We start from the raw sequence: 15,799 nt of genomic DNA, 5'->3' as shown, positions 1-15,799 counted from the left end.
AATGGGAAAAGGAAAACAGAAGCTGGCTATCAATGTTAGCATACCACGTGCTTTGATTGTTGGCCAGCACAAGACTTTTCTACATATTATTGAAAATTCTCAATGAAATTTGAGATTCATTTAGTTTCCAGAGTTGCATCAATCTTTGGCGTAGGTGAGGTTGTCTTCAGCCTTTGTTAAAAAGACTAGTGTTTTTTCTAACATAAGTCCTGAGATTATCCTGCAATTGCATTTGCAAAGGATGGCTCAATCACTTCAACAAACCACAGCATACTACTTGTAAAAAGAGGTGGTTCCACATACTAAGATTACAGAACCACAAAATGGCTTGGGTTGGAAGGAACTGTTTCAGTCTCCCTGCTGTAGGCAAGGGTTGCCAACCATTAAATCAGCTACCAGTTCAGGCCACCCAGGGCCCCATCCAACCTGATCTTGAACACCTCCAGGGATGAGGCATCCACAGTCTTTCTGAGCAGCTTGTGAAAGAACCTCATCACCCTCTTGGTGAAAAATTTCCCCCTACATCTAATCTACATTGCCCCCCCCCCCCTTTTTTTTTAATTTTGAAATCATTCCCCCTTGTCCATCTTTCTTTCCTAGATAAGCAGGAGTTCAGTTGTCATAAAATGCTCATACCATTCTGCTCCCAAAATTTACCTTGTGCAAAAATGTGAATATACTCCAGTACTCTGTAACACCTGGAACTTCAAATCCAGTCTTAGGTCTCAGACTGAAGGATATATATATCAATAATAATTCACAGAGCTATTCAAGAATGTCAAGAATGGATTAAAGCAACATGAAATCAGTATTTCTCATTGTTTCTGCAAAGGAAATATATGCTGATGGAATCTTTATGTACATAATAATCCAAATCCAAAGATATCCTAGTGGCTTTCAATAGCTCACTGAACTTTCACAGATTTTTGTAACAAGTATTTGCTTATCATCCAGTTTGTTAATTTGTATGTTCCTTCATTTATATTTTCTATGTGTTACGATTTATTTGACCATCTACTTGATTTTACATCCAAATAATAATTTACTTTCTTGTACTGCATTAAGAATTTCTGAAAAGTCCACATCTGTCTTATGTGCATCTCGTTTTATCCATATTTGTGTTTCAAAATAGTTACCTGCAAATCCTCTCTTCCTTCTGAAGAAATTGAAGAGATTGATGGGTTTGTGACAGTGAAGTAGAAAATCCAGCCAAGAGGCTTTCAGATGTGGGAACATACACATGGAATATATATTTTTCCCCCTAGCAGAACCAATTTTTCTTCAGTCAGCTTTTGGTATAGTTCGAATTGATGTAAAGCTAAGTAGAATGACACAACAATGTTCTCTGCTATAAGGAATGATGCAGAGTCACCACTGGCAAGTTCCTTATTCAGATGAACATGTGTTTCCATGTCATGAGCATCTCCTCACCACACCATCTACAAAATTAACTCCAAAATATGAAGATAAATGTTTTGTTGCAAATGACAGCACTAGAGAAACAGCTAAGATAAAATAAAACACATGGACATACAAAAGACAAATAAAATCTTAAGACAGGAAACAACCATTAAAAAGAGCGTGGACAGCATGGCTCAGCCACACGACACCATAGGGTCTCACATAGCATGGTAGTATGCCATGGTCTAGGAAGTACTCCAGTACTGCAGTCTATTTCAAAGGAGGTCACACTGGCACATACTTTTTAAAGTTTAAATATTATGTTGTAAGTTTTCTTTCAACATGAGCAAAGAAAGGAGAAATTTTTCACAACACACGCTTTCCATGTAAGCAAGATCAAGATAGGAAAAGGTATTGGGTATATGGTCTTAAACTCCTGACTATAAGGTATTCCAGTGCAGCCCAAAACAAAGTGGGAACTGTCACAGAAGCACAGAATCATTTGTGTCAGAAAGGATCTTAAAGGCCATCTGGTTCAACTCCCCAGCAAAGAGAAGGGACAGCTACATCTAGATCAGGGTGCTCCGAGCCCCTCTAGACTGTCCTTGGAAGTCTGCGGGGATGGGGCATCCACCGCCTTTCCAGGCAAACTGTTCTGTATTGTCAGTTTTCATTAAACAAGTAGAACACAGAGCTAGCAGATAGCTGCAGAGAGCTTGGAGACATCTGAGAAAGGACTTTGGAATAAAAAGAGTCAGGTCATTTAGGCCATTATAATGCCTTCACTAGTGGCTACCAATGGAAGCTTTTTAAGGAAGCCATTTTCTTTCTTCTGCATCCTGCCTAAAACAAAGTTAGTCTTCTGAATTTCCTTCTAACCTACTGTAGTTGTAGGATGGGGAGGGACCAGCTATTGGTTGCCTGGATAAGAGTTACAAATTATATTCCTGCACACCAAATTACTTAATTCTATTTAAAATAAAGACCCTAATTCACCTTATTGAAATATAAACCTCAAAAAGAGCATATAACATTTTCAGTCTTTTTTATCATTGCTAAAATATTATAAATTCAAACTGTCTCACTCTTGCCCCAGCATTTTCTTTTGTTCAAAAGCAAAGACCACTGTTAAATCAGAGCCAGCTCCCCCTATAGATTCCTGTAAAGTGATCTGTCATAACAGCAGCAGGAATCAGCATTTAATGATGTAAAACAAAAAGAATTTCTTAAGTTAGACAGCTGAGTATTCACATAATAGCAGTCTGGGGAAATCTGTAGATGGCCTCAGAGATGGTAGCCTAGGCTCTGCCCCAGAGGAGAACACAAGAGACTTAGGAAAAATACTGCAGCTGCTGGAAAAGGCACATAGACAATAAGATGAAAGTAGAGAAGTAATGGACAGTTTTGTCAGTGGTATTGTCCATTTTCCTCTTAAAATCATATCATTTTTTAAATGTACACAAGTACTTCCTCAGATTCACCAACCTGTCTTTTCTGTTTGAACCCTAGCTGGAGCAAAATACTGACAATACTGATACATATAAAACACAAATGACAGTCTCATATATTTCTCTGAGACATAGCCTTAAGAACTAATCTCATGACACACAAATTAGACCAACAATATCAGACAGTCTGATTTCACTCAAAACCTCAGACATGATCTTCCACCAGTCCTCAGCGATTTAACACATGGCTATTTACAAACATGCCTCCACCAACACAAAGAGAAAAAAATGCATGTCAACAACATAGCTTCTAAATAAGTGGTGAAAAGAATATTTTCTTCTCACATGATCTTCATGGTGTCAATAAACAGAGTTGAAACAGGGTACAGATGCTTCTACCTACCTCCCTTGACACTCACTTTGCAGAGGGAACGCTGCATTTTTTTTTCCTGAGACAAACAACCCCCCTGTGATAGGTCATGGAGTGGCCAACTCAGCAATTCCTTATTTACTGGTGGACAAAGGTTTTAGCTCAGCATGCGTTTGGACAGGCTACTCTCCTACATCCTTAACCTTACCAGTGTTCTCCAGTACAATAAACTAGAGAAGTACCTGATGTTGCTGTTGCTTTTGAGCAACAACTGGTTGACTTTAGCACATTCGTGCTTTAGCAGCTGCTGATTTGTGCTTTCTTGGTGTTAGGTCCAACTGCTTACACTCTAAGAAGTATTGCCCAGGAGGACATCAGGAAAAGACCCACGGAAACATGAGAAATAAGCAGACATGGATAGAAGTGAAGTAACTATTAGATTTATCAAAATTTAAGTGATTTTATTAACAGGTTGATACAAGACTTTTCTCCATTTATTCAGACACTTTAGTTCAAGTGAAGCTGCAGTTTAAATTATCTTATAGCATTTACTCTGGTGTACTCTTTAGAGAAGTGAACAAGTAGGACACTTTCTCCTTAGTTTATTTTGAAGGGTCTCTACTAATTAAAAAAACCAAGATTTTTAAAAGGCATTTCATTTTTAACAGGCTGGATGAGAAGGCTCATTCTAAACTGGAACATTATAATAAATTATTTTTCAGACAAGCAAGTTGAGTAGCAAGGTAGTTAATATGATGTTAATGTCAAATAAGGTTTCCCCAGTGACAGAGATTTTGTACTTAAAATCAAAAACATGCTTAGGTATTTTGCTAGATGAGAACCTTGTTACATGCGTTATCTAGTACCTACCCAATAGCAAAAGTAGCATTTCAGACTTGGGCTTTGAAAACTAAAAAAAGTAATTTTGTTTTTTCCACAGTAAATACCTGGAGCCATACTTTCAAAGCCCGCACATTTTACACATGTTCTGTGATGTGCAAATTGTGTTTGCACACAGATACTCTCACACTGCGGCCTGAAACAGAGCGTAAGTATTTAGGTGCACAGACAAATGTAAAATTTTGGTGCCTGCCACCAGAAGAAAGAATATGGAAATAAGATGGATGGAGCAGATGATCCTTTTCCCAAACTACTATGAGGTGTTCATATTTACTCAATAATTCTGAATGGAGGTAATTGTTGTAACTCAACAAGGCAGTCAGGTGTCTTGAAGAATTTTACTATTTAGGCCCTGCACTACTTACCCTCATTGGTAAGAACAGAAATATTTAATTCAGTTGCCTGCTGAAATTTTAGTCATTCTTCTCTGTCCTCCCTCAGTTCCAATCAACTCAGCAAGTGCAAAAAATGTTTTGTTTACAGCTATAGAAATGTCTGTAGAGGTAAATTTATAGCTTCAAAGTGGCAGCTAGGCAGTACCAGCACATATGTAACCTCAGTGGTAAACTAGAGTACTTAAAGGCACATTTTGCTGTTTAGACAGTTTTCTCTAATTTGAAGTACTTATTTTCACCCGTGTAGGTCACAGGATTCATCCTGTATACCTACAAAACATAGCCCTTGCAAGAATTGTACATACTAGATAATGATGTACATTGAAAGAGGCTTTAGAGACTTACTTGAACCAGAGCATTCCATCCCAAGAGCATTAAAACACAGTGTGTTTCAAAGACTGAAAAACTTGGGTGCCCTGTGGAAATATCTTTTGAAAGACTCTGGCCTAGTAGATTGCCATATACATCTACAAATACTTAGGGATTTGAATATAACTCTTAATAGCCTTTATTGGTTTACCAGTTATGTTAAAAAAAATAGTATACTTTGCCACTGGTCAGCATAGCTAATCAAGTTTTTCACCATTTTTCCTAATGGTTTTCCCACTGATTGCAGGTAAAGTAACATGCCTGCATGTTACTGTGAGAACCAAAAGCTGAGTGTGTACCTACAGAAGTGCCTTGTTTATTTTAACAGTGCTTTGAAAAGTACTGGAGTGAATATATATGACTACTTCATTTTACACAGGAAAGTCTAAATAATGCAAGGATAAAACATTTTTAAACTCAAATCATTATTTAGTTCCTTCATACTATGTCATAGCTGCCTCGGTACGTGGTCATTTCAAGCGTATCCTACTAACAATACTGGAATTATTTGTGAAAGGCAACTTAAAAATACTTTCCCTTTACATTGCAATACACTCTAAGGCATATAATACATTTAATTATGTTAACACAAACTCTTTACTAATCTGACAGAATTTGCAATAGTGAAGAGAGAATTTCAAAACAACTTATACTACTATATTATCACAACCTAAAATATTTTAAAACTTACGGCGTCCATTCTGCCTTCTGTTATACTTTAGGTGATGTCAGAAGCAGAGAAATCCCTCCCTCAATTAACTACAGAGAAGTAGGATATCTGAGTTCTGAATGCTCTCTCTTTCTGTCTCCCTCATGCTGCCTGTGCCTTTTACACAATCATGGAAGAAATTAATGGATAGCCCTTGGTACAAACCCACATCTTTAAAATCGCTCCTGACAATGCAGCCTGAATATGAGGCTATGGGGACAGGATCCTGCTAGCTCTCGATTCTTGTATTTCCACTGCCCAGAACATGCCTTTCATATGGGGACTATCAATTCCAACAGTTTGCACTTACCATTAAGAAGAAAGTGGCTCCTAAGCAGCAAGTACAAACTGGACAGCAGCTTAGGAGCTGATGATCCAGGTCTTCCACATGCACATGCAGCCAAATCATTGAACTGTCATGCAAAAGGACACAACCTCCATCATTATTCTCCAGCTATTCTATCATATATGACTCAATGTTTTGAAAGCTAAATGAACTGAAATGCCCACCCAGAAGCCACCAGAATACCATCTCATGTATTTCTATGCCTAGTATTCCAAATTGCCTGGCTGTACACAGCCCCGTGCAGATCCCTACACAATCAGTAGAGAGGCATTATTATACAATGAGGCCTTAAACTACCCCCCTAGAAGCACTGCATCAATAATGCAAAGAGACAAGGCACTAAAGTGTGTGCTCTACTGAGAACAAATCTCATCTTTTCAGTTACCAAATGTATGGCATAGGAATCTACTGGAGACGGTCTGAAAATGATGCAAACCATTGTGTAAAACACAGAAGATACAGACAATGCCATCCAGTTGCATGTTGCAAATGAGAATCTAGAAAGAAGCCTGAGATCTAAATGAGCTGAACAATTCAGCTCATTTCATGTTACTCTTGTTTGTATTAAAATGGCAGTAGGAATGATTTTGTTTTGGTTCTGCCTCTTTCCTTTTACACTGCAAGTGTGCATACAAAGACACAATTATCAAAGATTGCTATCGCATATGTTTGAACATTTGTCTATGTTTGAAAAATCTAACTACTTGTGAATGATAAATCCTTCAGTTTATCTCTTGAACAAATACCAGGAGTTGTTAGCAGGCTAGCAAAGAGGAAGAAAATGTTAGCAGAATAAGCAGTTCATTGCAAAGAGTTTGCCCAGTTCTGAAGTCAGCAGAATGCTGGTGAGACAAGTAGAAAAGCTGGCTGCACGGGTGTAAGAAGCATGACCTAATAGATACCTTTAGTGCACCAAAAATTTATTTCATTATAATATGAAATATCAAGACATTCAGCTTCTCTCCAAGGTGGAGTTTAATGCAACAATCAATTATACATAGACACACATCATACCATGCCCCTGTCACTGCCTTCACATTCTAAATACATCCTTCCCATTCATTCCCTCAGAAGCCATCAGTAGCTAAAACATTTTGGGAAGTTCAGCTGTCCTGGGACTGCTGAGGAATAAATATATCACAGGAATATGAAAATGCTTCTCCTAAATGCAGGATAGTAAAATAGAGTTGTATCCAGCACAGGATCCTATTTCTGACAGCAGATGCTTACACAAAGGGAGTATGAACACTGTAAGGACATATCACAGAATCACCAAGGTTGGAAAAGACCTGCAAGATCATCTAGTCCAACTGTCCACCTATCACCAATGTTTCCCAACTAAACCATGTCCTTTAGTATAATATCTAAATGTTTCTTGAACACCATATCTTACATATATCTGTTGCCAGCTTGCACAGGTTTAGAGACTTCTGGAGTGAAACATTTCATCTAGACAATGATTAATGGCTGCCAACAATCTCTCAGCGTTGGGAGTACCCTACAAACAGCAGGAATCCACTTCCTAGACCTGGTACATTGAGTCCTTCTTATAAGGCCTGTTGCCTCCTGAAATTACCAAGAGCACACCAAGAAGAATACAGCACTTCCCCATTAAAAAGAATGGTCTAGCTCTGCACTGTTCGTACAAGATGCCTGTCCAAATGAGACTATTTTCAGTAATTAGCACTAAGCACAGACTCCTTTGCAAGAAGTAGGAGAGCATCTGAATCTCAAGGGTCATCATTTTCAGATATCCTGGCAGCATAAAGGGCCTTCAAAGTATGTGTGCTTTTACTGATCCTTAAAGAGCTTCCAGTTTCCTTGAATTTCAGACTACTTCCTCATACCATAATATAACAGGTGCCAAATTCTTTTTCTGTGCTAAGTACGCTCCTAAAGTAAGGTAAATAAAATAATAAGCATGGTGCTATCTTCTTTTGGCTGTAGTAAGTACCCTGAATGCTACCACAGAACCACAGAATTGTAGGGGTTGGAAGGGACCCCTAGAGATCATAGAGTCCAACCCCCTGCCAAAGCAGCTCCCTAGCCCAGGTTGCACAGGTAGGTGTCCAGGTGGGTCTTGAATGTGTCCAGAGAAGGAGACTCCACCACCGCTCTGTGCAGCTGTGCCAGTGCTCCTTCACTGCACTGTGAAGAAGTTCCCACACACATTTGTGTGGAACTTCCTATGCTTCAGTTCGTGGCCATTTCCCCTCGTCCTATCACCACACACTGCTGAGAATAATGGAGATCAAATAACGGAGATCTAAGAAATTCCTTTCATACTCTGCTGGACCTCTGAAGCTCAGCACAGTCTAGAACTGCATAGCTCAAGGATGTACCCAGCATACAGTGTGCCTTCATGATGTTATCTGGCACGTGGGGAATATAGCTGTTTCCTGAGATGTTCAGTCACTTACAGCACAGGTAAGAGCAGTAGTCTGCATGTCTCAAAAGGAATTTGTTCCTCTTTTGGAGGAGATCAAAGATGAGGCCACCTTTGCTTTGCTGCTACCCTTATGCCTGCTGTAAGCTGTGATGTTTTGTTTCACATAATCATTTCTGGACTTCCCACATCTGTACCTTACAGTAGTAGGAATTTTTTGTGGGGTTCTGATATGTAGACACACTTAGTAGGCAGTTGGACTTGCTGATCTTTGAAGGTCCAAGTGAACTGTTCTGTTCTATTCTATTATACTAATCTACTCGCTCAAGTAAGTAGATATAAAAAGGTCTAAAGAATGAAGCTCTGGGCTTGGGGGTGAGGTCTTGCTGTCCTTTGGATGGCAGCAAACCCTTTGTGGAAATTATCACTGTGCATTTATGTTACAAATTCATTTTCTGACCTTAAAAACACTTCTGCTAAAGCAGAATCTAGTTTCTTCCATCTTTTGACAGCCAAAAATCTTTCCCTGGAATATAAGAAGCATATTTTACATTAGAAATAGAGGCTTATGTAATACCAAGTCCTACTTAAGTTAGAACTATACCTAAGAAAAAGCATTAGCCAAGCAGTACAGGAACATACTGACTAATTACTCAAGGTCTCCTTAACTACTGCCTGAATGATAAACTCCTCGCTTTTAATAAAATTGATCACTATTTTCTCAGAAACATTTTATTTATTTACATTTTATTTAAATCTAATGTCTATTTTCTTCAGTTGTCAGAAATATTCTTAATTGTTTTAATACAGTTATGGTACACTGATCTTAGGACATTATGACCTTTTCTTGGGATCAGCAGTATTTCCCGTTTGGTGCAAAGTCACATCTACTGGTTCCTTCCTAGATGTTCCCCTTTGCAAGAAAACCCTCTAAGAGTGAAATGATTAAGAACATCCAGAGGGATTGGTGTTTTGCAGCTTTTGTGAGATAACTGCATGACGTAAACTAACAGCAGCTCTGAGAGCTGAAATTTGAGGGTGAGCTGCACTGATTTTAAAGTAACCATATATAATTGATTGCAAGACTGAATGAAAGATCATTTTACAACAGCAAACAGGAGGCTGATCAAAGCAGGAAGGGGAAAAAAAGAAGTCTTTGAAAAGAGATGAGTTTAAAAATACATACTTTGCCAGAGAAGTAGAACACCCTCAAAGCCACCACTTAAAATTACTAATATTATTTTTGAAGTTCCTTATTGAGGGCATGCACAGGTCCCGAGCAGAATCAGTACTTTTGTGTGTAAGGTACAGCACAAACTGAAACAGAGGAAGAATGCAATTTGTGTCTAAACCAATCTAAAAAAAAAAAGAGCATTGAAAAATATCCTTTATCTGCTAGATTTTTTTTCATTAGGAGCAGGTGTTTTTGAAAAACTGCTTTTGCCCTAAGAAAAGTAATGAATGAAATGGGCTGAATGACTAAGCAAAGTGACATAAGATTTCAGGCTCTGCATCATCCACTATCTAGTTCAATCTTTAAATTCCAAGTAGCCCAAAACGACCATCTGATGACCTGTCATTTGGCCTAGGAACAAAATGTCCCCACTGTAATTGAAATAAACTGCTCTGGCCATTAGCCAGATATAAACTGCTCTGGCCATTGCAGAGCAGAGGCTCCCAGTCACCATCAGCCAGGAGAAAGAACTCTCCCTATGCTCAGCAGAGAAGCACTTCCAGTTCACACCTGAACTACAGATGTAGGAAAAATTTTGTTTGGCACATTGAACTAGCATTCTATTGAATAAAGGCTGTAAATAAAGAGAAAAAAGCTGTTAACTTTAATCAGAGTACTGCTGTATACGGCCATTTCTTGTGAGTATACCACTTTTCGTAATGTACAGATAAGCTTAATGAAGGAAATGTTAAACTTACTTGAAATCTGCTTGCTTTTTCCACGCTTCATTCCACATGAAAGGAAGTTCTTATATACACCCACCAGAAAACACTGAAAAAGGCTGTGCCCTTAAGAATGTTAGACAAGTAGGATAACAGTACTGCTGCAATGGGAACCTAAATTTTCAGGTAAGTTGACATGAGTCACTCCCATACCTTACTTGCATTTTCTGCCAATAAGTATTCACATGACAGCTTTCTGGCAGAACTATTTGCAGGAGTTTATTGTTTTAATCTGAGGGAGATGTTTGCCATAGCCCTGCCAGTCAGCAAAGAACAAAGAATGTGATCAAACCAACAGATCACATCTAACTAACACAGATCTTCTGAAGAGCACTGAACACTGACAAGTATGTGCACACTTTATGATGAGGGAAGGATATCTTCTGCACGTTAAATTATCAGTTTTATAGGGCTCATTTCTAGCTTCCTTGATGATTCAAAGTTCATTAGGTTGTGACTAAGCTCATTAAACATTCATTTCCTGTTTCACATTAAGTTCGATTGCAAGAGTTTCAAGAACTGTGCATTTTTTCTTGACTCCTAGTCAATTGTTCTGTTGGCCAGTGTCACTACCTCTTCTTTCTTATTTCATGCTCAACAATTACATGCATAAATAAAAATTGAATAAGAAATAAAAGAATTCAAAAATCAAGAAAAGCATCCCAAAGGGAACATACATCTTCCCTTAACGATTTTGACTTCTATACTGAGTACTATTCACATCAAAAGACAAGAGACTAACAAAAAAATACTGTCACTGAACTCCAATGACTGCACTAGTCTTCCATCATCATTCCAGAAAACAGTAGGTGTTTCCTTGCCATTGACCATAAAGTTATCCCAGACCTCATGGATATGATATATCAATTCTGGTAGAAAGCAGTTTTCATTCCAAGCATATCATTCTTTGACACTGATCTCTTTAAACAGTGAACTATGGAAACAAGAAATGCATTTCCTGGGATGAATATTTTACATATTTAATAAATTCTGAAAACAAGAAAATTCAAAGACAAGTTTAGACTTGCAGCAGAAATAATTTATACAGTTGATAAAAGTAAATATCTACATTTTTTGTATGCATTTCTATATGAACTTCAAAATGCATTTCTGCAAACTGTACTTGGTTTATACTAGAGCTGCTCCTACTTCATTTTATTGGCCCTTGACATCAGATGTGGATATTGGTGGGATGGTAGTAGAGGTCGAACCTTCCCAACAATATTCTTTTACATTTAATTGCTGTGTGATTGACGGCAGTGGAGGGGCACTCTGACACAATGATGCCTGACATGGAAGAACATATGAAACAAAAGTGTGTAACTGAATTCCTCCATGTGAAAAAAGTTGCACCCACTGATATTCACTGATGCTTTGTGAACATTTACAGAGAATAAATGGTGGATGTCGGCACCGTGAGGTGGTATGTGGTACATTTCAGCAGAGACAACAACAATGGTCATCTCAACTGGTGCAGATTTTTATGAGATCAGCATGCAAGCTCTTGTTCATCACTGATGAATATGCATAGCTAATATGGTGACTGCTGAAAAATAGCATTTTGCAGCTGAGAAATTGCTCTATTAAGAATTGTTATTGTGCTTTTTGTATCAGTTGTAGTTTCCATGGAAATAAATAAGGAGGCATTAGTTATGGAGTGTCTTAGGTATCTTTTCCAGATGAAGCATGTTTTAGCAGATGCATGTGATAAAAGAAACATACCAAATACTGATCTTCAAATCAGTGATTCACACAGCACATTCTGACAACCAAGAAATGTGACCATCTACATGCAATACTTCTCACCATTCTTATCTGATTGATAAGAATTAGAAATGCCATTTTAAGTCCTCTGTACAATCTATTATGCTAGTCTGTCTTTGCGTTTGAAGTATTTGTTGACTGGACAAAGGAAATTTCAGACTAAATATATACTACATCAACAATAAATATCAACCTGTATTGGAATAAAAACACTCCAATGTAAGGAAGAACCCAAATTGCATAAGATATTTAAAATCAGACTGAACAAAAGTCTCAAGAATTTACTATATAAAATAGCAGGAAGATTGTTTGGAAAATGATGGTGCAAGATATTTTACCTGGGTAATTTATATATATATCAGAATATTGTCACTCTGAAATTTCAAACTACTTACAGTGTACAGCATTTCATAAGACACTGCCAATGGCCAGCTAGTGTATTAGGAAAATTATTTATGTAGTTAGAGCTGATAATTTATTGCTGAATAGGAACTAATAACATGGTTCCAGTTTTTTTTTAATTTTTTTTCCTCTCTTAATAATACTATTTATTACTTACAGTCTACTGGAACACAGCTTTAACAGCTGTCATTCAGACCAGACACAGAAAAAATAATTAGTGTTCTTAAACAGAAATAAAACAGATTCAAATAATTTCTGACGAAACAACAACATTGTAAGTTGTCTAAGATAGGACTCCTGTCATAAAACCCATTTTAAACATCTGCAGCTCTCAACCTCAAATAAGCCACAGAGCATATTCTGAAGGTCGTGGATACTGTTACTGTCTAAAGCACAAGATATCATTGAAAAAACTAATCTCATATGACTGTACAGAAAGCTAAATTCCTCTGAGGAAAATCATTCAAGTGATGCTTGCTAATGAGCTCCATTTTAAGAAACCTCTGAGGTCTACATAAAGAGGGATCTTTTTCACGATCAAAAGCCAGCATATGTTGCATATGCATTATTTAGTAATAATGCATAGGCCATATCCATTGACATATAGGTTTAGAACATGTAGCAGCTCAGATTGAATGTGACTAGCGTAACCTATTGCACATTAACAATACTCCTGTTCCACAAATTGTGATGGTGTCCTTTTTAATTGACATTTACCATTCTGCAGTCTACTGAGCAGCAGTAACATTTCTGCAGTAGTAGTTTCTGTACCTCAAAGACAAAACACAGAAGCTGAAAAAAAACAGGATGAACAAATGAATAGAACTGAAATAAGCAAAGCAAATGGTTATGAGTCACCATAAATTCTTTATTAACCCATGCTGACAAAGATTATTGTCTGAGTTGTATAGGTGTGTGAAACTCATGCCAATAGAGCTATATAGCAAATCAAAATAATCTAATCAACTTGTACAAAAACTAAGGTTGTACAAAAACTCTTGGTTGTAACCACATTGAGGGTGTGCAGGCAGAGCAGTCTATCTCACACAAATGGACTCTGTCTCATGACACCCCAACTTCTACAGAGTGCATCATGCTTTCCTGGGCAGCAATATAACAATATATTATATACTTTATATTAAATATATATTACATATATATAAATATATATATAAAATATACCTCTTCAGTATAAAAACTACTGACCTCATAGGTAATCTTAAATCACTCTATTCAGGAAAGAAATTAAGAGTTTAATTTTCACTTCGAAAAACTGGTCATGGCCAGCACAAATGTGATACCCTGCTGTAAGAAAAGATACTTCTAAAATAGTTGATAGTTAACATGACAAGGAATGAATTAATGATGTCAATAAGTATTTGACAGTTCCCAGGAGACTCAGAAACTTTAAAAAAGTTTCATTTTCTAACCAGTTCACATATTTTGTAAAATAGCTGTCAGATTTAGAGATTGGTTTTAATTCTGGCAGAATGACTTTGATCTACACCCTGCATTGTATCATATCTTCACTTCAAAACCAATGTTAGTGTCAAATACAGAGTTCCATGGGGATATCTGTAGCCTTTACAGTATTGCCATTGGTTCATGGCTAAGATTAAGTGTACAGATAGGGACCAGTATGCAAAAACAATAACCCAAATTTCTTTCTGCATTAACATTCTGGATACCACTAAAAATTTATGTGTTTTTTTTTTTTTTCCTGATTAAACTTCTGTTTTCAATCCCTATTTACAGCTGTCCCAACTCTTGCTACTCCCAGTGAAATTTATAACCATCAAAAACATAGCAAACATACACAAAACATCAATCTATAGCTCCAATGATCAATAGACTGATCTCCATGCATGCGTGGTCTAATGCTATTGATATGAACTTCACAACACAATGACACACCATGCAAGAAATGGAACTGAAAAAGCTGTCATGTCAAATCTATTACCTGGCTGGTGAGTTTTTGCTTTTCCACCGGAGACTGTTGGATTATTTGATCCAGCTGATGAGGCTTCCATCTTTATTGACCTTCTGACTTGTGGGAATGAGGGATGCCCAACCACAGGTGGAGGCTGTGACACTGGGTAGCTTGCTGCAGTCCTCCTCTGACAGATTTGCACACGCTTTTCAGCCCCATGAATAGATAAACTTATACCTGACAGGAATAAGAATTAGTGCCATTAGATACAAGACCAAAGAACAACTAAAGTATGAAGGTATAAAACCAACCATGTTTAAAAATGAAGCTTTCATAATAAAAAAAGAAAGAAATAAAAGTATAAAAACATAGATTTTCCATGAAAATGAAAAATGTGAACATCTTTACTGCTGCTGTGCAGACAACAAAAATTGACCATACTAATAGATACTTAAACTAAGACAAAGTCGTGGTTTACTGCTGTACTGGCATACAGGAGGAATTATCCTCCACTCCTTCAAAAAACCACACAGATCACATAGGACCATAATAACAAGGACCATAATAAACTATCACACAATTTATTAAGTGACAGTTTTCTGATTGATAGACTAAAACTTGGCAGTAATAAGCTCTTCTGAACATTTCTGTGTAAAAGGACATCTAAGCATATGGAAAAGACACCACACTACACAAGTAGTGACCGTTAATTAAAATGAGTCTGTTTTTAGGACAACAATAATGCTATAAGAAACAATAACACGACCTTATGCATGAAAAATTTCATTTTCACCACTTCTGAAACATTCTATGCAACACTGGAAATTCTTTCACACCAAGCATTCTCAAATTTGTCACGTTTGCCATAGATGATTTTTAAATAGAAATTATTTTCAGTGATGAAAGACAGGCTTTAGTTTTCCACTGAGAATAACAAAGTTGATATTTTCTATATGCTCTCTGTAAGAAATGCTACTTTATGGGAGAAAAACAACTGCTTCTGACTTTCTTATGTTCACATTAATGCAATTGTAGCAACTTGAATTACTGACAGCATCCTCTGGCGAAAATCTTTAGCCAGTCTCTTTCAGCAACAAATCTGAACGATAATTGTACAATACCTTTTTATGCTTAATTTAATTGTGATTCTTATTCCTTTCATCAGCAGTCAGTCTTCGTTTAAAAGAAAAAAAAAAAGAAAAGGAAAATCTCTAAAGCTATAACTGATCAAACTGAGCAGCAGATAGCAACAGCACACAGTAAGAACTGGAAATGTGTAAGCACTTGAATCATGAATGGTAAACCTGGTCACTTAGACAGCATTGACTACACTGTACATGTTAGCAAGAGAGGTCTTCCACTGCGATGTCCAAGACTGCCTTAGTGGCAACAGTCTTCCAGTTCCACTGAAAGTCCATGTGAC

At 37.2% G+C, this 15,799-nt stretch overlaps 1 protein-coding gene across 2 annotated transcripts in view; it reads right to left on the bottom strand.

The window, feature by feature from the left end:
• Positions 1-14,476, bottom strand: part of ANO4 (anoctamin 4) — a 113,863-nt gene extending 99,387 nt beyond the window's left edge. For both annotated transcript variants that reach the window (XM_065742751.1, XM_065742750.1), the window contains exon 1: positions 14,407-14,476. In XM_065742751.1, the coding sequence (XP_065598823.1) occupies positions 14,407-14,476 (70 nt within the window). The remainder of the gene's footprint in view (positions 1-14,406) is intronic.
• Positions 14,477-15,799: the final 1,323 nt, after the last annotated feature.

This window comes from Cyrtonyx montezumae, unplaced genomic scaffold, assembly GCF_038088225.1.
Source record: "Cyrtonyx montezumae isolate F1298 unplaced genomic scaffold, pur_monq_1.0 scaffold_3, whole genome shotgun sequence".
NCBI lineage: Eukaryota > Metazoa > Chordata > Aves > Galliformes > Odontophoridae > Cyrtonyx > Cyrtonyx montezumae.
This window is presented reverse-complemented; position numbering and strand designations above follow the sequence as displayed.